This window comes from Choloepus didactylus, chromosome 3, assembly GCF_015220235.1.
Source record: "Choloepus didactylus isolate mChoDid1 chromosome 3, mChoDid1.pri, whole genome shotgun sequence".
NCBI lineage: Eukaryota > Metazoa > Chordata > Mammalia > Pilosa > Megalonychidae > Choloepus > Choloepus didactylus.
Window position 1 is genome coordinate 133,537,501 of NC_051309.1, and position 25,136 is coordinate 133,562,636.

The 25,136-nt window shown below is 36.0% G+C and overlaps 1 protein-coding gene across 8 annotated transcripts in view; it reads left to right on the forward strand.

Moving 5' to 3' along the window:
- The window catches only part of KIAA1109 (KIAA1109 ortholog), a 236,371-nt gene that overhangs the window by 18,730 nt on the left and 192,505 nt on the right, over nt 1–25,136 (forward strand). For all 8 annotated transcript variants that reach the window (XM_037830586.1, XM_037830590.1, XM_037830591.1 and 5 more), the window contains exons 4-9: nt 112–228; nt 1,271–1,349; nt 2,518–2,582; nt 19,496–19,682; nt 23,643–23,724; nt 24,106–24,299. In XM_037830586.1, the coding sequence (XP_037686514.1) occupies nt 112–228; nt 1,271–1,349; nt 2,518–2,582; nt 19,496–19,682; nt 23,643–23,724; nt 24,106–24,299 (724 nt within the window). The remainder of the gene's footprint in view (nt 1–111; nt 229–1,270; nt 1,350–2,517; nt 2,583–19,495; nt 19,683–23,642; nt 23,725–24,105; nt 24,300–25,136) is intronic.

Consider the following 25,136-nt stretch of genomic DNA (forward strand, 5'->3'; position numbering starts at 1 on the left):
GACATTTGTGAATGTGATATATGTTTTTTTACCAGCAAATTTTTTATTACGATATTAATATGATCAAAAGGAAACATATATTGAGAATCTTTTGCATTTTTCTCCCAACAGCTACCATTTTGTCCTGTGGATGGATTATTTATCTCACCTATTATAATTCTCGCAATGTTGGTCTCATTTTAACACTGGTTCTTAACAGATTATACAAACATGGCTATATCCATATTGGTAAGTTTGAGTAACACTGAATTTTTTCCCTCCATATAATTTTGAGATGTATATTAAAAATTTATGTTTTATAAACTGATAGTAACTTTCAAAATTTACCTTTGTTTCATGAAGTTTAAACTCATCAACCTGACTGGAGTTTTTCTCACCTAGCACTTCATGACTAGAGAAGAGATACCATTTTGTTGCATGCTTTACCCCATTCTTACAGTGTTTCTATAGTAATGATAACCTTTATCTTTCTTTTACTTATGAAATATGCTCATTAAAAGAATTAAAAAAATCTAGACATATATACAATATGGAAATAGAAATTTCTCAAGGTTCCACCATCCAAAGAATACTTCTAATACTCAATTTAGTTTCTGCTTTTTTTTAAATTTAATTTTATAGTTTTTAAAAAAAATCTATAGCTATACAGTTGGAATCATGTTGTATATTTCATTTGGTAGCCTGCATTATTATTGATTTCATGAGTATACAATAATCTGATTTCTGGTTACTTATAATTGGGAAACCATCAGGTAAATAAGGTGTTTTAGGAAGCTGTATGCTTTGAAAAGCCCTAAAATAGTGGGAAAAGAGAGTCACTGGATAGAACTGTTTCCACTTTCCATCTAGTCGAATACTTCTTAGTGGACATAAATGAAACATTGCTCAAACATTAATTTGGGGCAGTGGCTGTTTCCTGGGGTCTCTCAAGTTTATAGAGGAAAAAGGGGAATTAGTCACTGCTTTGCGTTTATTTAATGGCTGCATATAATTGCATAGTTAAGGAAATTATCTGTACAAAGCAGCTATGAAAACTAATATCTTTGTGGTTATCTAGCAGCTCATTCCATAGTGGTGATAATTATGACACTTTGTGTTGCTTTTGGAGAAAGGACGATAGAAAATTAGTAAGGCAGTAAAGGATGTTAGGAAGAGAATGGTGAGAGAACATTTAATTATTGAATAAATTGAATTGTAAGATTATTTGACGCTTCGGGGCTCTGCTATCTATGAACAAGTACATTAATTGCTATTGTTTTTCCTACATCAGGTTCCTTCTCTTTCTCTGTTCTTTCTGGAAAAGTCATGGTTCGTGAAATCTATTACATTACAGAAGACATGTCTATCAGGTAAAAAAATGAAAAAGAACCCATTGTAATAAAACACAAATTTGAAATATTGTATAGACTTTCTGATTGTGATAAACTATTTAATATGGCTTGTTTCCTCAAATGAAACCATAAAGCAAAAATTAGTTTTTCAGTGAATACTACCTGGTCAGTTGATATTTTGAAATCTTTTTATCAGTGGGTTAATTTAGCTAAAGTTTGGGCTTAAAAAGTTTATCAGATAGCAGCTCATAGAAATGAATAATGATCTCATTTCATTCCTAGATGAAAAATTGAACCATTAAATTATGTGTCCATTTCTGTTGTAGGATTCATGGTAGTCATTTGTTATATAACAGGGTAAGGGATGTTGATAGCACTCATTTATTAGCTCCTTATTTAGAGGTAATAAGGTTTTAGAATTGTTTAACATCTATTAGTGACCAATTTTACTTTAAGAAGGAAACGTGAATCTGAATGTAGTGAGAAATGATAATTAATAAAATGTTTGAAGTGTTGCCTCTTCCCTAAGTCTTGAAAGAAAAACCTACTCTAGTATTTGTGATGTTCTTAAAATTTGAGACTTAGTATTTGAAATTTTTAAATTAGTTGAGAGGTGCTAGAGTTTGGTAACATCCATACCTTATTTAAAACGTTAGGTGGCAACTTTTATTGTGAGTCTAAAATTATTTCAAAATTAAAAATAAAAATAAAGTTAAAAGATTTATTCTTTAGGTGCATAAGGGTGATATATGATTTTTAGAAAGGAAGGAAGATCTTTAAAAGTTTTCTTTTAGTGTGCTAACCTATTCTTCTTTAAGGATTTGGCTTATAGTTTATATAATTTTACACCATTTAGAAAATATTATTTAAAAAAGAAACAAAAATGTTTCTCTGTTAGCACTTCATTTTACTGTTAAATGTAATCTGACATTAAATTTTACCCAACTAGAAGAATTTAATTTAGAGCTATGCAAAACTTCTTTTCCTTTTTTGACTAGATTATGAGACATTATACTTCAAAACTCTTAGTTCTGAAAAAGGTGTGTATTTGGTTACCAGTGTCTTTCAAAAATTTTTTGTATTTCCTTATTCAGTATCAATTAACTGCCTTTTATAACAACTTATAAATAAGTGAGTTAAGTAAAGTGCTACTTAAGTTCTCATTTTTGTAATTTACCTTGCTTAGAATTCAAGATGGATTTATCATTTTTCGGTGGTGGAAAATGTATAACCCAAAACAGAAACAGCATGGTGAGTTTCATTTTTTCATGTGTTGAAAATGTTCAAACATGTCATCAGAGTTTTCATTTGTGGATATTGAAATGTTTCACATTTTATAATAGATGAAAATATCTTTAAAAACTCTGGAGTTTTAAAAATTTTGATTTTATCACCACTCTGCTCAGAATCTTTCAGTGGCTTTCATGCTGCCTGGTTAAGTTTAGATTCTTCAGCCTGTTATTTATTCAGGATTCTCTTCAATATGACCCCTACTACATGTCTAGCCATTCCTGCCACTCTCTCTTTGGACTTAACCCATATTCTGGTTAAGCTGGCCTCTCTAACACCCTAATGATTCTACTGAGCTCATACTTTTCAGTCTCTATGCCTTCATTCATACGTCTATCCAAGACTGCTACTTGTTCTCATTTATCTGCCCTGGTAAGGATGAACAGAACAGAGGAAATGCAGACTCTAGGCTTCCTTCTGGGTCTGCTCTTTTCATCAAAACCTTACCCTTTGTCTTAGGGTTTTCACCTGGGATCTTCATTTCATTGCCTTCTAGGTACTCTTGTCTCTGTTCCTAACCTCCCTAGTCTATGTTAACCATGACCACTGGCTTCAAGGAAGAATAGCCTGTTTTAGTTTGCTAATGCTGCCAGAATGCAAAACACCAGAGATGGATCGGCTTTTATAAAAGGGGGTTTATTTGGTTACACAGTTACAGTCTTAAGGCCATAAAGTGTCCAAGGTAACACGTCAGCAGTTGGGTACCTTCACTGGAGGATGGCCAGTGGTGTCCGGACAACCTCTGTTAGCTGGGAAGGCATGTGGCCGGTGTCTGCTCCAAAGTTCTGGTTTCAAAATGGCTTTCTCCCAGGACATTCCTCTCTAGGCTGCAGTTCCTCAAAAATGTCACTCTTAGTTGCACTTGGGGTATTTGTCCTCTCTGAGCTTCTCAGGAGCAAGAGTCTGCTTTCAATGGCCGTCTTCAAACTGTCTCTCATCTGCAGCTCCTATCCTTTCTTCAAAGCATCCCTCTTGGCTTTAGCTCCTCTTCAAAAGTTCACTCTCAGCTGCACTGAGTTGCCTCTGCCCATCAGCTCATTTGTATGGTTCCACTGATCAAGGCCCACCCTAAATGGGTGGAGCCACACCTCCATGGAAATTATCTCATCAGAGTCATCACCCACAGTTGGGTGGGGCGCATCTCCAAAGAAACACTCAAAGAAATCTAATCAAAACTGATAACGTCTGCCCACACAAGATTACATCAAAGATAATGGCATTTGGGGGACACAATACATTCAAACTGGCACATAGCCCCTGTTTATACTTTCTAGAATAGTAAACATTTTGATATCAAGAACTCTTAGCATTCTTCAAAATTGTTGAGGACCCCTGTCCTAGTTTGCTAATGCTGCAGAATGCAAAACACCAGAGATGGATAGGCTTTTATAAAACGGGGGTTTATTTCACTACACAATTACAGTCTTAAGGCCACAAAGCGTCCAAGGTAACACATCAGCAATCGGGTACCATTACCGGAGGATGGCCAGTGGCCTCCGGAAAACCTCTGTTAGCTAGGAAGGCAGCTGGCATCTGCTCCAAAGCTCCGGCCTCAAAATGGCTTTCTCCCAGGACGTTCCTCTCTAGCAAGCTTGCTCCTCTTCAAAACAGCACTCCCAGCTGCACTCTGTTTCCTCTTTGAGTCAGCTCATTTTTATAGCTCCACCGATCAAGGCCCACCCTGAATGGGTGGGGCCAAGCCTCCATGGGAACATCTCATCAAAATTATTGCCCACAGCTGGGTGGGGCACATTCCAAGCAAATCCAACCATCACCAAAACACCTGCCGCACACAAGACCACAAAGATAATGGCATTTGGGGGACACAATACACTCAAACCGGCACAACCCCAAAAAGCTTTTGTTTATATGCATAGTGTTTATCTAAATATATTGCCTTAGAAATTGAATCTGAGAATTTTAGAAACATTTATTTTTTAATTCATTCAAAAAATTAAACCCATTATATATTAAAATAATGTTTGAAATGAAAAAGTTACTTTCCAAAGTAAAAAACATTAGTGAGAAGAGTAGCATTGTTTTACATTTTTGTAAATTTCTTCAATGCCTATTCTCACCTCTGCTTCTGCTTCCAACCTGTTGAAATACTGTATGTCGTTTTGCCTTTGAAAAATTCTACTCTCACCTCATGGGAGAATGATTGTTAAAAGGTTAAACATTTTACTATTATTATGAAAATAGTTTTGGAAAGGTTCTTGGGCTCCCTATATCTTCTTGGGAAATACTTTGAGACCTGCTGTACTAGAAAATTGTAGGAGGGGCCTGGGAGTATAGGGACAGAAGAGGATGAACTGCTCCATCTTTTCTTAGATCTCAGGATAATCTGTGTTTCTGGTACCCCAGGTTAAAATTCTGAAATGGTGGCTAGATTCTATATAACTTTTTTCAGTTAAATGGTTTTTTTTTTTTTTTTTTGTCAGCCGACCTAGAAATATTACTGTCATTTATCATTTTATTCCTATGGGAAAATAGGCTCAAAGTTCCAAAATCTTTAAAAATTTTCTTAAGTTAATACTTAAAAATATTTAAGTTCTGTCTTTGCTGCATCTTTTTTATTTTGTGTGTGCCAGTGGTTTTCAATAGAAAAAAATATTCCTCACCTCCAGTTTATGGTGATATTAGAAGTTTGGTAGACTTATCAGTTCTTACTTTTGCAATTAGTAATTATTTGCCCATAGCTTTAATTACATTTTAACATTTAAATTTATGTATTTCTCAAGAGTGGAACAGCTTTGGTGAATGATCAGAGAAGTTTCTCTTCTAGGTGCTTTTAAAGGAAATACTGGATTATAGAGGACAACACCCTTAATAACATGCCCATAGTCATACCCTTCAAAGGTAAACACACAGTGCCAGACAGTAATGCAGAAATAAGAAGTTTGGGCTAAGTACATTATGAATCCAGCATGATTTCGGGTACAGAATTTAGAATGTAGTACATAAAGGAAGGAATAGCCTGCAAACTAAGTTTTTGGACAATAGAGACTTCTAGTATGACCTTATAGTCTTTCCTGTTGATTAATGGGCAAATCCATGTGCTTTGACAACTGACCAAGCAGACAGGAGATGGTTTACATTTCTTGTTGGAAAATTCAGAAGCCTAACCAGGGTGTGTGCCTGAATAGATAGATGGCCATCCATACCTCTAAGAATGACTGAGAGCTATCTGTGAGTAGGGCCAAGATTTTTGTTAGGAAGATTTAGGACTACTTTACTAGAAGAAAAGAGGGATGAATTAGCGTCCAAATTCTGTGCAATAGAGCTTGGTTGGAATAATTTTTGCTAGGAATGGTTAGATTTGTAATCCTAGCACTCCAGTGCAGCTCTATTAAAAAAAAAAAAAACAAACAAAACAGAAAATATCTGATTTGTTTGCCATAGAAATTTTTTGTTATACAGTTAGCCCTAGATCATGGAATCAATGATCTGCTAGAGATTTGTTGGCTAAAGACCAATCAGTTGAGGATATGTCAAATACCTTCACTTTGTTTTTAGAAGTTGATTTTAAGCCATTCTTTTGGAAAATAATTACATGGCAGGACTGGTTGCCTCTTAACATATGATGATATATTCATATCATCATATTTTAAGTGAATACTGATCTGAATAAGTAGGCATGCATCTATTTTTATCCAGAAGGAATTTTTATGTTGTTAAGAAGTGGAAAGATGAAGGCAAAACATATCCCTTTGTTATTTTTGCCCCTTAGAAGTTTTAGCCTGATATAATCTAGTGCTTTTCAAAATTTTTTTTTATCTTCATTTTATTGAGATATATTCACATACCACGCAGTCATACAAAACAAATCGTACTTTCAATTGTTCACAGTACCATTACATAGTTGTACATTCATCACCTAAATCAATCCCTGACACCTTCATTAGCACACACACAAAAATAACAAGAATAATAATTAGAGTGAAAAAGAGCAATTGAAGTAAAAAAGAACACTGGGTACCTTTGTCTGTTTGTTTCCTTCCCCTATTTTTCTACTCATCCATCCATAAACTAGACAAAGTGGAGTGTGGTCCTTATGGCTTTCCCAATCCCATTGTCACCCCTCATAAGCTACATTTTTATACAACTGTCTTCGAGATTCATGGGTTCTGGGTTGTAGTTTGATAGTTTCAGGTCTCCACCACCAGCTACCCCAATTCTTTAGAACCTAAAAAGGGTTGTCTAAAGTGTGCATAAGAGTGCCCACCAGAGTGACCTCTCGGCTCCTTTTGGAATCTCTCTGCCACTGAAGCTTATTTCATTTCCGTTCACATCCCCCTTTTGGTCAAGAAGATGTTCTCCGTCCCACGATGCCAGGTCTACATTCCTCCCCGGGAGTCATATTCCATGTTGCCAGGGAGATTCACTCCCCTGGGTGTCTGATCTCACGTAGAAGGGAGGGCAGTGATGTCACCTTTCAAGTTGGCTTAGCCAGAGAGAGAGGGCCACATCTAAGCAACAAAGAGGCATTCGGGTGGAGGCTCTTAGGCACAACCATAGGGAGGCCTAGCCTCTCCTTTGCAGCAACCGTCTTCCCAAGGGTAAAACCTATGGTAGAGGGCTCAACCCATCAAACCACCAGTCCCCTATGTCTGTGGTGATGTTAGCAACCATCGAGGTGGGGTAGGCAAATACCCCTGCATTCTCCACAGGCTCCTCAAGGGGGCACTACATCTGTTTTTTCCTTGTTTTTCTTTTTTTTTTTTTTAACTTTCCCTTCTTTTTTAAATCAACTGTATGAAAAAAAAGTTAAAAAGAAAACAAACATACAATAAAAGAACATTTCAAAGAGACCATAACAAGGGAGTAAGAAAAAGACAACTAACCTAAGATAACTGCTTAACTTCCAACATGTTCCTACTTTACCCCAAGAAAGTTACCTAATATAGCAACATTTCTGTGAACTTGTTCCTACTATATCCATCAGAAATTAACAGACCATAGTCATTTCTGGGCATCCCCAGAACGTTAAATAGCTTATCTGTTCTTCTTGGATTATTGTTCCCCCTTCCTTAATTGCTCTCTATTGCTAGTTCCCCTGCATTCTACATTATAAACCATTTGTTTTACATTTTTCAAAGTTCACATTAGTGGTAGCATATAATATTTCTCTTTTTGTGCCTGGCTTATTTCGCTCAGCATTATGTCTTCAAGGTTCATCCATGTTGTCACATGTTTCACGAGATCGTTCCTTCTTACTGCCGCGTAGTATTCCATCGTGTGTATATACCACATTTTATTTATCCACTCATCTGTTGAAGGACATTTGGGTTGTTTCCATCTCTTGGCAATTGTGAATAATGCTGCTATGAACATTGGCGTGCAGATATCTGTTCGTGTCACTGCTTTCCGACCTTCCGGGTATATACCGAGAAGTGCAATCGCTGGATCGAATGGTAACTCTATATCTAGTTTTCTAAGGAACTGCCAGACTGACTTCCAGAGTGGCTGAACCATTACACAGTCACACCAACAATGAATAAGAGTTCCAATTTCTCCACATCCCCTCTAGCATTTGTAGTTTCCTGTTTTTTTAATGGCAGCCATTCTAATCGGTGTTAGATGGTATCTCATTGTGGTCTTAATTTGCATCTCTCTAATAGCTAGTGAAGCTGAACATTTTTTCATGTGTTTCTTGGCCATTTGTATTTCCTCTTCAGAGAACTGTCTTTTCATATCTTTTGCCCATTTTATAATTGGGCTGTCTGTACTATCGTCATTGAGTTGTAGGATTTCTTTATATATGCGAGATATCAGTCTTTTGTCAGATACATGGTTTCCAAAAATTTTTTCCCATTGAGTTGGCTGCCTCTTTACCTTTTTGAGAAATTCCTTTGAGGTGCAGAAACTTCTAAGCTTGAGGAGTTCCCATTTATCTATTTTTTCTTTTGTTGCTTGTGCTTTGGGTGTAAAGTCTAGGAAGTGGCCGCCTAATACAAGGTCTTGAAGATGTTTTCCTACATTATCTTCTAGGAGTTTTATGGTACTTTCTTTTATATTGAGATCTTTCATCCATTTTGAGTTAATTTTTGTGTAGGGTGTGAGGGTAGGGGTCCTCTTTCATTCTTTTGGATATGGATATCCAACTCTCCCAGCCCCATTTGTTGAAAAGACCATTATGACTGAGTTCAGTGACTTTGGGGGCCTTATCAAGGATCAGTCGGCCATAGATCTGAGGGTCTATCTCTGAATTGTCAATTCGATTCCATTGATCTATATGTCTATCTTTGTGCCAGTACCATGCTGTTTTGGCAACTGTGGCTTTATAATAAGCTTCAAAGTCAGGGAGTGTAAGTCCTCCCACTTCGTTTTTCTTTTTTAGAGTGTCTTTGGCAATTCGAGGCATCTTCCCTTTCCAAATAAATTTGATAACTAGCTTTTCCAAGTCTGCAAAGTAGGTTGTTGGAATTTTGATTGGGATTGCATTGAATATGTAGAGGAGTTTGGGTAGAATTGACATCTTAATGACATTTAGCCTTCCTATCCATGAACATGGAATATTTTTCCATCTTTTAAGGTCCCCTTCTATTTCTTTTAGTAGAGTTATGTAGTTTTCTTTGTATAGGTCTTTTACATCTTTGGTTAAGTTTATTCCTAGGTACTTGATTTTTTTAGTTGCTATTGAAAATGGTATCTTTTTCTTGAGTGTCTCTTCAGTTTGTTCATTTCTAGCATATAGAAACATTACTGACTTATGTGCATTAGTCTTGTATCCCGCTACTTTGCTAAATTTGTTTATTAGCTCTAGTAGCTGGATCGTCGATTTCTCAGCGTTTTCTAGATATAAGATCATATCATCTGCAAACAATGACAGTTTTACTTCTTCTTTTCCAATTCAGATGCCTTTTATTTCTTTGTCTTGCCGGATTGCCCTGGCTAGCACTTCCAGCACAATGTTGAATAACAGTGGTGACAGCGGGCATCCTTGTCTTGTTCCTGATCTTAGAGGGAAGGCTTTCAGTCTCTCACCATTGAGTACTATGCTGGCTTTGGGTTTTTCATATATGCTCTTTATCATGTTGAGGAAGTTTCCTTCAATTCCTACCTTTTGAAGTGTTTTTATCAAAAAGGGATGTTGGAGTTTGTCAAATGCTTTTTCAGCATCTATTGAGATGATCAATTGATTTTTCCCTTTTGACTTGTTAATGTGTTGTAATACATTGATTGATTTTCTTATGTTGAACCATCCTTGCATGCCTGGAATGAACCCCACTTGGTCATGGTGTATGATTTTTTTAACGTGTCTTTGGATTCGATTTGCAAGTATTTTGTTGAGGATTTTTGCATCTATATTCATTCGGGAGATTGGCCGGTAGTTTTCCTTTTTTGTAGCATCTTTGCCTGGTTTTGGTATTAGATTGATGTTAGCTTCATAAAATGAGTTAGGTAGTGTTCCATTTTCTTCAATGTTTTGAAAGAGTTTGAGTAAGATTGGTGTCAGTTCTTTCTGGAAAGTTTGGTAGAATTCCCCTATGAAGCCATCTGGCCCTGGGCATTTATTTGTGGGAAGATTTTTGATGACTGATTGGATCTCTTTGCTTGTGATGGGTTGGTTGAGGTCTTCTATTTCTTCTCTGGTCAGTCTAGGTTGTTCATATGTTTCCAGGAAATTGTCCATTTCTTCTACATTATCCAGTTTGTTGCCATACAGTTGTTCATAGTATCCTCCTTTAATTTTTTTAATTTCTTCAGGATCTGCAGTTATGTCACCTTTTTCATTCATTATTTTGTTTATATGGGTCTTCTCTCTTTTTGATTTTGTCAGTCTAGCTAGGGGCTTGTCAATCTTGTTGATCTTCTCAAAGAACCAACTTTTGGTGATATTTATCCTCTCTATTGTTTTTTTGTTCTCTATGTCATTTATTTCTGCGTTAATCCTTGTTATTTCTTTTCTTCTACTTGGTTTAGGATTGGTTTGCTGTTCATTTTCTAGCTTCTTCAGTTTATCCATTAGTTCTTTGATTTTGGCTCTTTCTTCCTTTTTAATATATGCGTTTAGTGCTATAGATTTCCCCCTTAGCACTGCTTTTGCTGCATCCCATAGGTTTTGGTATGTTGTGTTCTCATTTTCATTCGTCTCTATATATTTAGCAATTTCTCTTGCTATTTCTTCTTTAACCCACTGATTGTTTAGGAGTGTGTTGTTTAACCTCCAGGTATTTGTGAATTTTCTAAGTCTCTGATGGTTATTGACTTCTAATTGTATTCCATTGTGGTCAGAGAATGTGCTTTGAATAATTTCAATCTTTTTAAATTTATTGAGGCTTGTTTTATGTCCCAGCATATGATCTATTCTGGAGAAAGTTCCATGAGCACTAGAAAAGTATGTGTATCCTGGTGATTTGGGATGTAATGTCCTGTATATGTCTGTTAAATCTAATTCATTTATCAGATTGTTTAGGTTTTCAATTTCCTTATTGGTCTTCTGTCTGGTTGATCTATCTATAGGAGAGAGTGATGTGTTGAAGTCTCCCACAATTATTGTGGAAACATCAATTGCTTCCTTTAGTTTTGCCAGTGTTTCTCTCATGTATTTTGTGGCACCTTGACTGGGCGCGTAGACATTTACGATTGTTCTTCTTGTTGAATTGCCCCTTTTATTAGTATGTAGTGGCCTTCTTTGTCTGTCAAAACATCCCTGCATTTAAAGTCTGTTTTATCTGAGATTAATATTGCTACACCTGCTTTCTTTTGGCTGTAGCTTGCATGAAATATTTTTTTCCATCCTTTCACTTTCAGTTTCTTTGTGTCCCTGTGTCTAAGATGAGTCTCTTGTATGCAACATATTGATGGTTCATTTTTTTTGATCCATTCTGCGAATCTATATCTTTTAATTTGGGAGTTTAATCCATTTACAGTCAACGTTATAACCGTGAAGGCATTGCTTGAATCAGCCATCTTATCCTTTGGTTTATGTTTGTCATATTTTTCCCCTCTGTCTATTAATATCCTTTATTGTACCCATACCGAATCTCTTTAGTACTGAACCTTTCTCCAAGTCTCTCTGTCCTTTCTTTGTTTCTCTGTCTGTAGGGCTCCCTTGAGTATCTCCAGTAGGGCAGGTCTCTTGTTAGCAAATTCTCTCAGCATTTGTTTGTCTGTGAAAAATTTAAGCTCTCCCTCAAATTTGAAGGAGAGCTTTGCTGGATAAAGTATTCTTGGCTGGAAATTTTTCTCACTCAGAATTTTAAATATATCGTGCCACTGCCTTCTCGCCTCCATGGTGGCTGCTGAGTAGTCACTACTCAGTCTTACGCTGTTTCCTTTGTATGTGGTGAATTGCTTTTCTCTTGCTGCTTTCAGAACTTGCTCCTTCTCTTCTGTGTTTGACAGTGTGATCAGAATATGTCTCGCAGTGGGTTTATTTGGATTTATTCTATTTGGAGTTCGCTGAGCATTTATGATTTGTGTATTTATGTTGTTTAGAAGGTTTGGGAAGTTTTCCCCAACAATTTCTTTGAATACTCTTCCTAGACCTTTACCCTTTTCTTCCCCTTCTGGGACACCAATGAGTCTTATATTTGGACGTTTCATATTATCTATCATATCCCTGAGGTCCATTTCGATTTTTTCAATTTTTTTCCCCATTCTTTCTTTTATGCTTTCATTTTCCATTCTGTCATCTTCCAGGTCACTGATTCGTTGTTCAAGTTCTTCTAGTCTTGTACTATGAGTGTCCAGAATCTTTTTAATTTGGTCAAAGTTTCTTTAATTTCCATAAGATCATCCATTTTTTTATTTAGTCTTGCAATGTCTTCTTTATGCTCTTCTAGGGTCTTCTTGATCTCCTTTGTATCCCGTACTATGGTCTCATTGTTCATCTTTAGTTCTTTGAGTAGCTGCTCTAGGTGCTGTGTGTCTTCTGATCTTTTGATTTGGGTGCTTGGGCTTGGGTTATCCATATCGTCTGGTTTTTTCATATGCTTTATAATTTTCTGTTGTTTTTGGCCTCTTGGCATTTGCTGAACTTGATAGGGTTCTTTTAGGATGTGTAGACCAATTGAAGTCCTTATCTCTAATTTATCAGATCTACAGCTTCGTGGAGTACGCTTTCTCTAACTAACCAGCAGGTGGCGTCCACGAGCCACCTGTTCTCCACAAGCCAGTTCTCCCCTGCTTAGCATTTTTGCTGAGTGGGGGAGTGAGTCTTGTGGGGTCCAATTGGTGTACGAAGCTTGCGTGTGTATTTGGTGTTGCCTGCCCAGTATATGGGGCGTGTTTCTGGGCAGTCAGGAAGAGGGGGTGGCTCTAACAATCAAATCTCCCTGGTGATCCTAGAGTTTTAAAGCTGCTGCAATAGTCTAATCCTTCAGTTCAGTCCTGCCACAGTTTTTCTCTGCCACTGACCCACAAGTCCTTGGTATTGGCGTCTGGCTCCTGAGACTTGCAAGTGGGCCCCTCTTCCAGGCTGTGCACCCCAGGTCTTCTGTTGAGGGATGACTGTGCTGTGTCCCCCCAGGGCAGTTCTGGGCTGCTGGGCTGTGTAGGGAGGCTCCCAGTCTGCTGAAATGATGGCTGAATGGGGCTTTGTTAATTCACACTGCTCCACGTTCCCAACTCTGGGACAATCAGCTGATGTTGCAGGGAAGGCTAATGTCCACGCCCAGTTTTGTGGTGTGTGCCTGTTATTTGAAGCGCTTCCGTCACATGGGGTTGTCTGGGGCAGCTCTGGGCTATGGGGCTGGCGGTGGGCAGGAGTGTTTCCTGTCCACCAGGATGATGGCTGTGAGCGGACACCCCCCTTTTCTTGGTAAGTTGTGGTGTGTAGTGAATTTTCTCAGCCACTGGATTATTGCCTTTTGTCTCAGAGGTCTCTCAGTTCTGTTCTTGTCTTGACCTGCCCAAATTGCAAGTCTTTGAAGCTTTCTGTATTGGGCTTCTTAGAGTAATTGTTTTAGAAAAAGAAAAAAGGATAAAAAAAAAGGGCCCTCCTCAGAGATCTAATGGGTTATTGAAATGCTAAGAGACAAAGCAATTAGGGCCATTAAGGAAAGGTCAGAGGTCAGAGAGATCAGCTTTTCTTCGGGATTTGCATATGAGCCTCAGGGCCTGAGCTCTGCCCTTCCCCTTTCTATGTTCACCAGAACTCCAAAAATCCTCCGCTTTTATTTTGGAGTTTTTCGTGTTGTTTTTTTCTATGCCTGTCTCCTCTCTGCTGGGCTGGCTGCTCTCAGATTCTCTGGTGTGTGGTCTCAGTCTGTCTATGGTTGGAGTTTGGATCAGTAGAATGAGTTTCTGATAAGGGCTGCCACCGCAGTTCTCCCTTCTCCTTCCCGGAGGTGACAGCCCCTCCTCCCACAGGACTGAGCCTGGCAGGGAGGGGTGCGGGTCCCCTGGCCACAACTTGCAGATTTCGCTCATCTCAGCAGTTCCACGTTTTCATGAGTGTTATATGAAGTATGCCCAAGGTCAGATTGCTCTGTGGTGTCCAGTGCACGCAGTTCCTGGCTTTCTACCTACTTTCCTGGAAGTCCGCCATCTTGCCCCGCCTCCTGGCTTTTGAAATTTATAGCATCTAAATTTTATTTGTTGAGTTATTACAGTGAACAATTTTTAAAAGGTCAGTAGACTATTTTGGCTTTGTATTAAATATTGATTCTAAATATTGCAAGGCCTTAGCAGCACTTCTGCACCTTATCTTTTTTTTTTTTTTTTTTTTACAACAAATAGCTTGTGTCCTAGTTACATAGTTAAGTAAGTGCCTTTTTCCTAATTTCCATTTGGAAAACAAGAAGTCTCAATTAGCTGTTTGCTCAGGAGGCTTTAGCTGTTCTACAACATTCATTTAATTTTTGTTCTATAAATTAACTGCTTGTTAAGTCAAGAGCCTTTTATGTCCAAATCTTGTGTCTGTGAGGTGTTTTATTTAAATGTATTTTTTGGGAGCGTATTATGTGAATGCTATTATGTTGGATGGTAAGGAGATTTACAAAGTATGGAAAATAAAGAAGGTATCTGCCCTCAAGAATGGAGCAACCTTAATGTAGAGATAAGATTTAAAAAGTAATGATACCTTTCTTAAACAATGTATAAAGTTTTCACTTTGACGCCTAGTATAATCAGAATGAATAAAACCATAAAAAGTCCTTTCTAAATTCCCTTAGAGATGTAAATGTCAGTGAGAAATCTAGTGTTAGTGTAATTGTACAATTTTAGATATTACAGTTAAGCTTTGAATATTGATCAATTTTTTTATAAGATATAAAGAAATAACTGAAATCTTTCTATAAATTTCTGTTTGGGGGCACTAAAAACATTAATTTTTGCTTTGAAAATTGTTATCATATTCATTAATATAATTGATAGGAAATTTTGTTTTGTGGTTAAGGGCAGGTGGTTTAGAAACCTGGGCTTCAGTGTATTTCTTGCTAGCTGTGTAACCTTGGGCTACTTTTGTGAGGGTTGTTGGTGAAGATTGAATGAGACTGTGGGAGTACCTAGAAAAGTGCCTGGAATATAGCAGGCATCAGTATAAGTGAGCTGCTTTTATTGTTAATATTATATTGCATTATGGAATGATGAAAAATTATTTATAAGAAGAGAATTTACTGAATACATAATTTATATGAATAATAAGAATTTGACCTGCAAAGAGAATGAAACTAGTATTTATTGCATAGAACAGTCATACAAGGTAGATAAAGGTCTTCCTATTTTATAAATGAGGAACATGTGGATCATAGTGGCTAAGGTACGTGCCTTAGGACTCAACATTGGTAAATGATGTTACAGGGAACCGGTCCTGTGTCTTTTCTACTGTTTATCTCCTTTCTCCAGCTCCTGGAGAATTCAATGCAAGAGTCCCATCTTTTTTTTTTTTTTTTTTCCTTAGAAAGAAGCCTTGTGTGTGCGGGGAGGGACAGGGTGATGGTGGCATATGTCTGTATGTGGGAGATGTCTGTCTTTGGAAGAGACCTGTCTGTCTTCTGGGGAGTGATTGTCTGTGGAGGGTAGACAAAATAGAAAACTATTCTACTTGGCATTTATTATGTTTTCACATGTTGCATTTTCATGGAATTCTAAGCTAGAGTCTGTTTTGTTTGTGGAAGTTTTGTATGAAGGAGAGGTGTTTATTTACAGATACCTGCCCCTGTTGCTCTGGAAGGGTGCATGTATGCTCTGTGTGTGTACATATGTCTATGGGGGTGATACTGTGGGTGTGCTACTACTTGTGTGTATTGTGTCTTTGAGAGTATGTGTGTGTGCTTGTCTTTGTCAATGTGTTTCTCTGTGTACATGAGTGTACTTGTATGTACATGCACCTCTCTGTGTGTGCCCACCTCGGTGTCTTTTCCCTGTGTTTCTCTATGGGTGTGCCCTTAGGCATGAATCTGTCTCTGTATCTGTGTGTGTGCATTGGAAGAGGAGGGGAAGGATAGTGCCTTATCGAATGCACCTGGAGTAGCAGAGGCCTAGGAATATTGAGAGAAAAGACCTTGGGCAGAGGCCATGTAAACTTGGAGATCAGCCAGGCTTGGAGATTCGATTTATTATTTAATCTTACATTTCTCTGGCTTGAATTTTATTAATGAAGATGGAGCAAATATAAATAATAGAAAAAATCTAAAAGGTGAGATGTTTTCCTTTTAAAATATGAGGTCAAAAGGTGCTTTAAAAATGTGATAGATTCTGTGTTTGTTGAATACTTTCCTAAAGTGATTTTTGGAAAGAAATAGTGGTTCAGTCATTTTGTTCAATCCTATTTAAAATTTTAAGATACCGATTGTTATTTTTTATTCACTGATTGAACAAATATTTACTGAGCACTTCCTATGTACCAGACGGTGTTTTAGACATCAGGGATATAATAGTGAGCACAAGTCAAACCTCTTTCCTGGAGTTTACATTTTAGTAGTGTGAGGCAGACAAAAACAATAATGCAAAAACTAGTAATAAAGTCAGGAAAATGGGATTGGGAATGTTGAAAGGGCGTTGAAATAGATGTTAAAGTATTTAGTGGTCATCAGTGTTGTCAAAATACTTTCAGAAATTAACACCTACATTTTTATGATTTGGTGTCCTTAGTAAGTTAATGTCATCATACTGCTATCAAGTTGTTTATATTGAATGAAGAGAATGTGTTGTTCATGTCCAGCAAGTTAGGGATGAAATTGATTGTATTTGTGCATCCATGTTTATACAATCAGCATTTGTTTATTCATCGCTGCTGATTCAGTTAGGGGCTAGCCAAAACTCTTTGTTTTCCCTCATTGCTGCTTCTGCAGCTTATACCCCAGCCTTTCTAGCATATCCCTAATGATAAGGGCATGTGTATTCAGGGATCATTAGTACACGTTCAGTAGGTAAATTTGAAAACAAATGACTTAAATGACTTTTGAGGTAAATTTTCATTCTGAGTTTTTTTATGACCTTGAGGAATTGTATAATAATTAATTTCTACTTGAATACATCAACCTGGAAAGAGAAAAATATTTCATTTTGCATTTATTAGGCTTCTACTTGGAGTTTTCAAAAATTCTCAACTAAGATCTGTTTGTGGTATTTTTTTTGTAGCAGTACAGCTTGTAGGAAGGTGCTCTGTTACTATCTCATACAAATGAGCACTTTTATGTCATAAGCATGGTTCTGGGCACCACGGAAACAACAGTGAAACAAAGTCCCTGCCCTTGTGGAGCTTACTATATTCAAATGGGGGGAGGCATATAGATAATAAGCAAGTAAATATATATGGCATTGAGGAATGCTTGAAGAAAAATGGCATTGAGGAAAATAAAGGCAAGGTCAGTGGACTAGGGAGTGCCGGTTTGCAGAGAGGTTGCGATTTTACATAGATAATCCAGGAAAACTTCATTGATTGGGGAAAGTTAAGCAGGAAACATGAAATAGGTAAGGAAATGAGACATTGTGAATATTTGGTGTAAGACTGTTTCATAGTTGGTTTGTTCCTGTTTCATTACCAAAATGGAGGCTAGGATAGTTAGATCAAAGGTGGGAGACGGAAGATTAGGAGGTGGAAGGAGTTCAGATCCCTTGGGATGTTACAGGTCATTTAAAGGACCTTGGTGTTTCTCTGAGTAAGATGGGAAGCTGGAACAGGACAGCGACATGATCTTAGTTGTTTTTTGTTTTTTTTTTTAATTAATTAATTAATTAATTTTTTAAAGATCTGGCCCTTGTGTTAGTCTTGAGGGGAACAGGAAAGATTCTATCTGGGATGTGAAAGGGAGCAGTCAGGTTTTTTGGCCCGAGCAATTGTAAAGATGGGCTCACTATTAATGAGATGAGGAATACTATGGAGTAGGTTTGGGTGGGAAAATCAGTTTGACCAGACATTTCAAGTGTGAGATACCTGTTAGACATCAAGGTGGAAATATTGAGTAGGCAGCTGGATATTTGACCCTGGCATTCTGGTGAGAAGTCCTGGATGAGATTTATGTTATTACTGAGGAAAAGGCTTAAAACCTACTAAGCGATAGGAGTTTGATTTACTTTTTTAAAATATATGATGATATTTATCCCTATCAGATCTTAGAATACATCATACATATTAAAAACCAATGTTTTCTGGTATTTTTATTTTAATGTTAAGAATTTGATCCACATAAGAAAAAAGGATGAAACAAGTGATGTAATAGTTCAGAGGCTGTCTTAGTTGTTAGCCATATATATAGTAAATCTGAAGAAACAGGAGGGAACATAGGTCAAAGAGCTAGTTAAAAAATACCAGGATAATTATAGCACCTAAACATTAAGTTTTTGAAGAACTGGAATTTTTTTTTTTTTCCTTTCTCAATTGTCTTGGGAAGTAAGGAGGGAAAAAACCTAGATTGGAGCATTAGTAAAAGTATTACTGAGAGAATTTAATGTTGCTGATTTATTTTACTTGGTTTATTTTTGAAATATACATTGCAGTGTTTTTTCATTTGTTTGTTTAAATTAAAATTTGCATTTATTTGAAGTGCTTGACATTCTTTAGGTCTTTTTGCCAATAGCTTAAGAAGAAATTATTAATTTTGATGAAATTGGGTACCTTAATAAAGGATATGTACTTCATGTTTAAATTGCACCTTAAGCTACTGAAATGAAAATTAAACATTTCCTCCACCCATTTTTTAAAAATTAAACTTTTCTAACAGGTCACATCTAATATTAATTTGTTTTCAACTGAATTTGCTGGATAGAGATACATGGATAAAAGTTGAAAAAGAGTAGTCTCAGAAAAATGTGTGTGATTCATTTTATAACAGAAAGAAAGCACTGGAAATGTGCCTTTCTTCTGACACTCTGGTTGACATGTGATGTTAATTATTTTCCTCTATTTGGGAACAGATACACTATCTTAGATTATGTCCTTAATAGAAACATCACCTTATGGATGGATTCATTAATTACTATTACTATCATATGTAATATAATTATGTCTTTTATTTGATAAAATTGTTTGAAACCTGAAATCCATAAAACCTTTGCTTTAGTGTGTAGTTTTTAAACACAAATTGGTGTTTATGAAAAATCCTAGTTTCTCTGCCACAAAAGTTCAGTTACCAATGTGATGTTTAAATGCATCACTCTTTGACTGTTTCACTATGTATGTTTTAATATAAACTTGTAGCTATATTAGGGTATAATTTTATTTTCTTTTACCTGTAAATTTTCTTAGCATGAAATTAAAATTTAGTCATTATACAACCGGAATCTAGAAATTCAGGTTGCTTTCAGAATGCTAAATTAAAAAACTAGAGTAACATCTACTTTTTCCATTCTTTTGCCAATGTTTTGTATTTATTTCAATAACATCTCTATACATACAATTTTTTTTTAAGTCATGTGAGTTACTTAGCTGTGAAAGAAAGTAATTGACTAAAACCTCCTTTATTTGTAACTTGTATCTATAGATCCAAAGGCAGAAACCAGATTGTACATCACAGTCAATGATTTTGAATTTCATGTCTACAATCGTTCGGATCTTTATGGACGCCTTCAAGAATTGTTTGGTTTGGAGCCAACTATAATTCCACCCAAGAAAGAGGATGATAAAACACGGGAGAATGGAAGAACAAGAACCCAGTCCAAAATTGAAAGGTTCAATGTCACACTTTAATTTTATTAATCTCCAACATTTAAACATTTGCCTTTATCAGAGTATCATTGTCTCTGTTCTCCTAAACACAATGTAATCTTTCGTTGTAGATTTAAACTTTTAGTTATATAAATAATTATATAATTCTTTAAAAAATTCAAATAATACAGAATTATATAATTTAAAAAAGTCCAGTTCTACTTCTCCTCCTCCTCCATCCTGTTTCCTTCCACGTTGATAACCACAGTTAATAATTTGGTTTTTATCCTTTGAGTGCATATACCTAAATATATACATGCATATACATATGCATGTACAAATATATGATTTTGTTTTGTGCATTTAAAAAAATCGTGTGGGCTCGTATGGTATGTATTATATTATTCTATACAGTATTATTCTGTAGCAAGGTTTGGCAGACTTTGACCTATAGGCCAAATCTAGCCCAGTTCTTGTTTCTGTAAATAAAGTTTTCCTGGAACATATCCATACCCATTTGTTTACATATTGTCTGTGGCTGCTTTTGTACTGCAGTGGAAGAGTTAGAATAGTTTGGACAGAAACTACATGGCTCAGAAAGTCTAAAATATTTACTATTTTGTCCTTTACAAGGAAATTTTTCTGACACCTGGTACAGAATAAATGACAAAAGACTTGGAGACAGTTGGTTAAATAAGATTTAGTGCTATTGGCCAACACATGGCCCAGGTAGGTGAGAAGGGTCTCAACTAGGGTGATACTTGTAGAAATGGAAAGGAAGTGAGAAATACAAGATACACTATGAAAGAAGATCAGCTTAGTAATAGATTATCTGAAATGGTCAGGTTGGAGGAAGGAAGGGTAAACAAACAAACAAAATAACAGTAAGCTTTGAGTCTTTGCAATCAGAAAAAAAACAAAAAACAACAAAACAAAACTGTGGTGGGAATCTCAGAGAAAGTCTAGAGGGGAGACTCTTCTGTAGGAGTTAGGAGTAAATTTGGAGTGACTGAAAGATACCCAAGTGGAGATATTCTGCTCTCAGTTAAAAATGTGAAGTTATCAAGAGATGATAGGTCAGAATTTTAGATGTAAATTTGGAATTTATGCACATACCTTCACGAAGTTCTAACAATGTTAGGTCCATACTTTTTACTCTCAGAATGTAATATTGTAGCCTAAGAATTTTGACATGTTTTATAGTGTTAATAACAATATTTTTAATGGTTAGATAACATTCAGTTTACCAAAGTTTAAATAACCATTCTAACCTTGATGTCTGTATTTCACTCTTAAAAATGTTGTGCTATGGCATATCTTTGTGCATATATATCGTTGACAAGGCAGGAGACAGAGATGGAGCAGATAGAAAGATAAAAGTAATTGTCACTAAACCAAGGGAAGAAGTTTTAAGGAGTAAAACAATGTCTCTTATTTTAGAAGTCAGAGAAAACCAAATCTTAAGAGAAGGCATTTAGGTCAGTGTAGAATACTTTCATAGAGTTATAGGGAAGACAGTGTGAATAAAATGACTTAGAAATGAATCACTGCTGAGGAAAAGATGGTCACTAGTTTAGATTCCTTTTCTCACTCGTACCCTCATGATTTACAGAAAAATGAAGAGATTGAAATGATTATTTTAGGGATTAATGATCAAGGAAGCTCTTTGCTCTTCGTGTGCTTGTTAATGTGAGGAGTAGTCCTGAGCATGATGCTTGATGGAAGAAGGCTTTGAGGAATGGGAAGTAAGCACAGATTGATGAGGCTATCTTGCAAAGAAAGAAGGACACCTTTTTCCAAAACAAGAGGAAAGAGGAGAATGCTGGCACAGAAGTACATTAAAATAATCAACTACTAAAGAAAGATTAAATGATGTTGAGAATAAGTATAATGGTCTATATGTTATATATATATTTTTTTAATCTTCATTTTATTGAGATATATTCACATACCACGCAGTCATACAAAACAAATCATACTTTCGATTGTTCACAGTACCATTACATAGTTGTACATTCATCACCTAAATCAATCCCTGACACCTTCATTAGCACACACACAAGAATAACAAGAATAATAATTAGAGTGAAAAAGAGCAATTGAAGTAAAAAAGAACACTGGGTACCTTTGTCTGTTTGTTTCCTTCCCCTATTTTTCTACTCATCCATCCATAAACTAGACAAAGTGGAGTGTGGTCCTTATGGCTTTCCCAATCCCATTGTCACCCCTCATAAGCTACATTTTTATACATATATGTTATATTTTAATGTGTATCTTTAAAAATTAATAAGGCTTATTTAAATTAAAAATTCATTATTAAGTGGAATGATTCATTAAATACCTATTCTGGAAAAATGGACCTTTCTTTAACAGTTTTTACATATAATAAAGGAAAAATATAAATTAAAGAATCTCTAGTTCAAATTAAAATGATTTTGATTTTTACAGATCACACAGTTTCATAAAGAACCTCTTGAATTAAATTTGGTATTTAAGAAACAAGATTTATGGCTAACATTATGTTGCCTATACCATTCAAAATGCTTTTATTATTTGCTTCAACCATTTACATCAACCCCAACTTCCCCTACTCCTAAGGAAAAAACAAACTAAAATAGTTGTTTTTAAGTAGATGACGAGGACATTTATTCCTCCAGTAAATATTTAGCGGACACTTTCTATGTGCCAGGCACTATTCTGAATTACTGGGATACTGGGAATATGGCAACTGTTCTGTCCTGAGGGAATTTTTAGTCTACAAGGGAGTTAGATTAGTAAATATGCAGTTACTGTAAGGGCAGAATAGAATTCTTTGGGCACACATGGAAGGATCAGGAAGGGCTGGGACCTGAAGGATGAATGAGTTAAACAGGCAAAGTAGGAAATGAAGAGTATTTCTTAGAGAAGAAATATCATAATTAGGGAAACTGCAAAGTAGTTTTTTTTTTTTACTGGAATGGATTATTTGAGGTGGAGATTATTTAGACTAAAGAGGTATTTGGGGGCCAAGTGTTAGGAAGCTGGCTTTACCTGGAAGCCAGTGAGGAAATGCTGACTCTGGCTGCAGTGTGGTTGGAGGAGGACAAGACTGGAGGCAGGCAGACTTGTTAGAAGGCTGTGGTAAATTTGGACAAGAGATGATCATCAACTGGTTTGGTAGCAGTAGAGAGGAAGGGTGAGAAGTGGATGGATTCCAGATATATTTAGGAGATTGAATCTAAAAGATACAGTGACTAGCTATAGAGAATAAGCAAGAAGGATGAGTCGAGTGAATTGAAATATCTAACTTGATCGGTGGTCATGTGGAGTCAGAACTTTGTAGAAAGATGAGTTTAGTAGGAAGTGATAAGGTCAGTTTTGAATTTAGTTTTAAGTATTGGGGGACACCTTACTGAAGATGGCCTCAGAGAAGTGATCTGGGAGTCATCTGGTTATTGATTGTTGAGGAGATATACTTCAAGTTCTCTTCTGAATTCTTTAGTGAATTTCTGTGAAATTTTCATTTCCTTAAGTTTATGTATGCCCTATTTCTTTTTTCTTACTCTTGACCTATGTTCTTTTCATTTCACTGAGGGAAATTATTTTGGCAGAAGGTGATTGGGGAGAGAAGGAAAAGGACCCAGCTGGGTTGTTTTCAAAAGTGCTGAAAACAGTGGAAAACATCAAAGTGACTTGTACCTTGATCGCATATTGTTTTGGTAATAATTTTGACGGTTTTGTAATGGGCATAATAATAGATGTTTTGGCAGCATATGCATACTTCATTGTTGCATTTTTATAGCTTGTCTTTTTAAAAACATAGTTTTGTTATTATAGCTTGTAATTCTGAAAATTGATATGATAGAGTGCATTCCCAGAGATATTTTAGTACTATCAGTATTCCATTAGAAAGTTACAGCTGATGTTAATAAAGAACATTGTGAGGAAGTCAACTATTCCTCAGTTATTTAAGTTTTTCTTATTTATGTTAATTTTTCCCTCAGAGTTAAAGTAAAAACAGAATCTCAAGACCCCACATCTTCATGGAGATCACTTATTCCAGTCATAAAGGTCAATGTGAGCACAGTAAGTAAATTGTGCCACAATTAATGTTTGGTGGCTTAATTTAGAACTTTTATAGAGGAATTTATTTTTGCAAATGTAATTTTCACTTGGGAAAATATAGTAATTTTGTGGATTTTTGGGTTCCTATTTCCATGAAGTGTGAAGGAATTATTTTAACACCAATACTGTTTTAGCACAAATTTATCAGACCTTACAGGCTGTTTTTTTTTACAATTTGGACACTGGTCCAAATTGACCACTAGAATAATTTAAATAGCATAAAGTGTTAAAGTGGAATCATTTAGTTGTTGCTTGAAAATGCTTGTTATTATGTCAGTTAAAGGGGAAAAATATGACCAGAAATGCATGGTATAATTTCTCTTATCCTTTTTTTTTTTAAAGGGACGTTTGGCCTTCGGGAATCATTACCAACCTCAAACTTTATGCATCAACTTTGATGATGCCTTCTTAACTTATACTACAAAACCTCCTTCAAGTCATCTTGATCAGTTTATGCATATTGTGAAAGGAAAGCTTGAAAATGTTCGAGTTATGCTTGTTCCGAGTCCAAGATATGTTGGTCTTCAAAATGATGAGTAAGAAAGACTTGTAAAATAACATATCACTTTTATCTATCTAATATAGATTTTCAACTGGAACCTTTAGTATACTTTTAACTTCTCTGCTGCAAGTTGTGCGATAATTAGGTTTATTTCTCTGTCTATAGTAGCAGTTAACAGTGTAGTCCTGCTTTATAGGATAAATGGATCTACTATGCATTAGTTAACTAATTTTAAATATTTTTCTGTATGATTACAGAGACTTTTTTTTACTCCTTCTCCTCCTCACTGTATTTGGGAAACTTATTTTGGGCAATTAAGCCATGATGTAGGTTTGTTAGGGAATACACATTACAGGTGGGTTTTTGTTTCCAGAAGGAATGACTAATTAGTGAGTTAAACAGATTCATTACAGTGGAGTTCTATTTTGAGTTAAAGTTGAAAATTGAATCAAAATTGCTCTTGGAAAATTACTATAGTTAGGATAGTACAGTTTTGAGACCTACTTGACACCTCTTTCAGTGCAAAACTGTCAGTTTCCCCTCTAGCTTTCCAGGTACTTTTTTCCTTTAGTGAAGTAGCTGTTTGCATTTAGGGGACATATTGTATGAATAATGCACACTAGTCTCACACTCAGAGTTGTGAGATGCTTACGCACAAATGGACTGGGACACTGATAGAATAGCAGATTTATAATTTCCATCTGACTCCAGGCCACATGCTCATGAGTGCAATGATGCGATCTTGGTAGTTTTATGTTCTTCTCAATCTTTTTTCTTTTTTGTGAAGGAAACTCTGCAGTTGAATTTGTGTAATTTAAGTGCCCATATAATTAGTCTTCATTGTAATATCTCAGCTTTTTTTCTTTCTGCA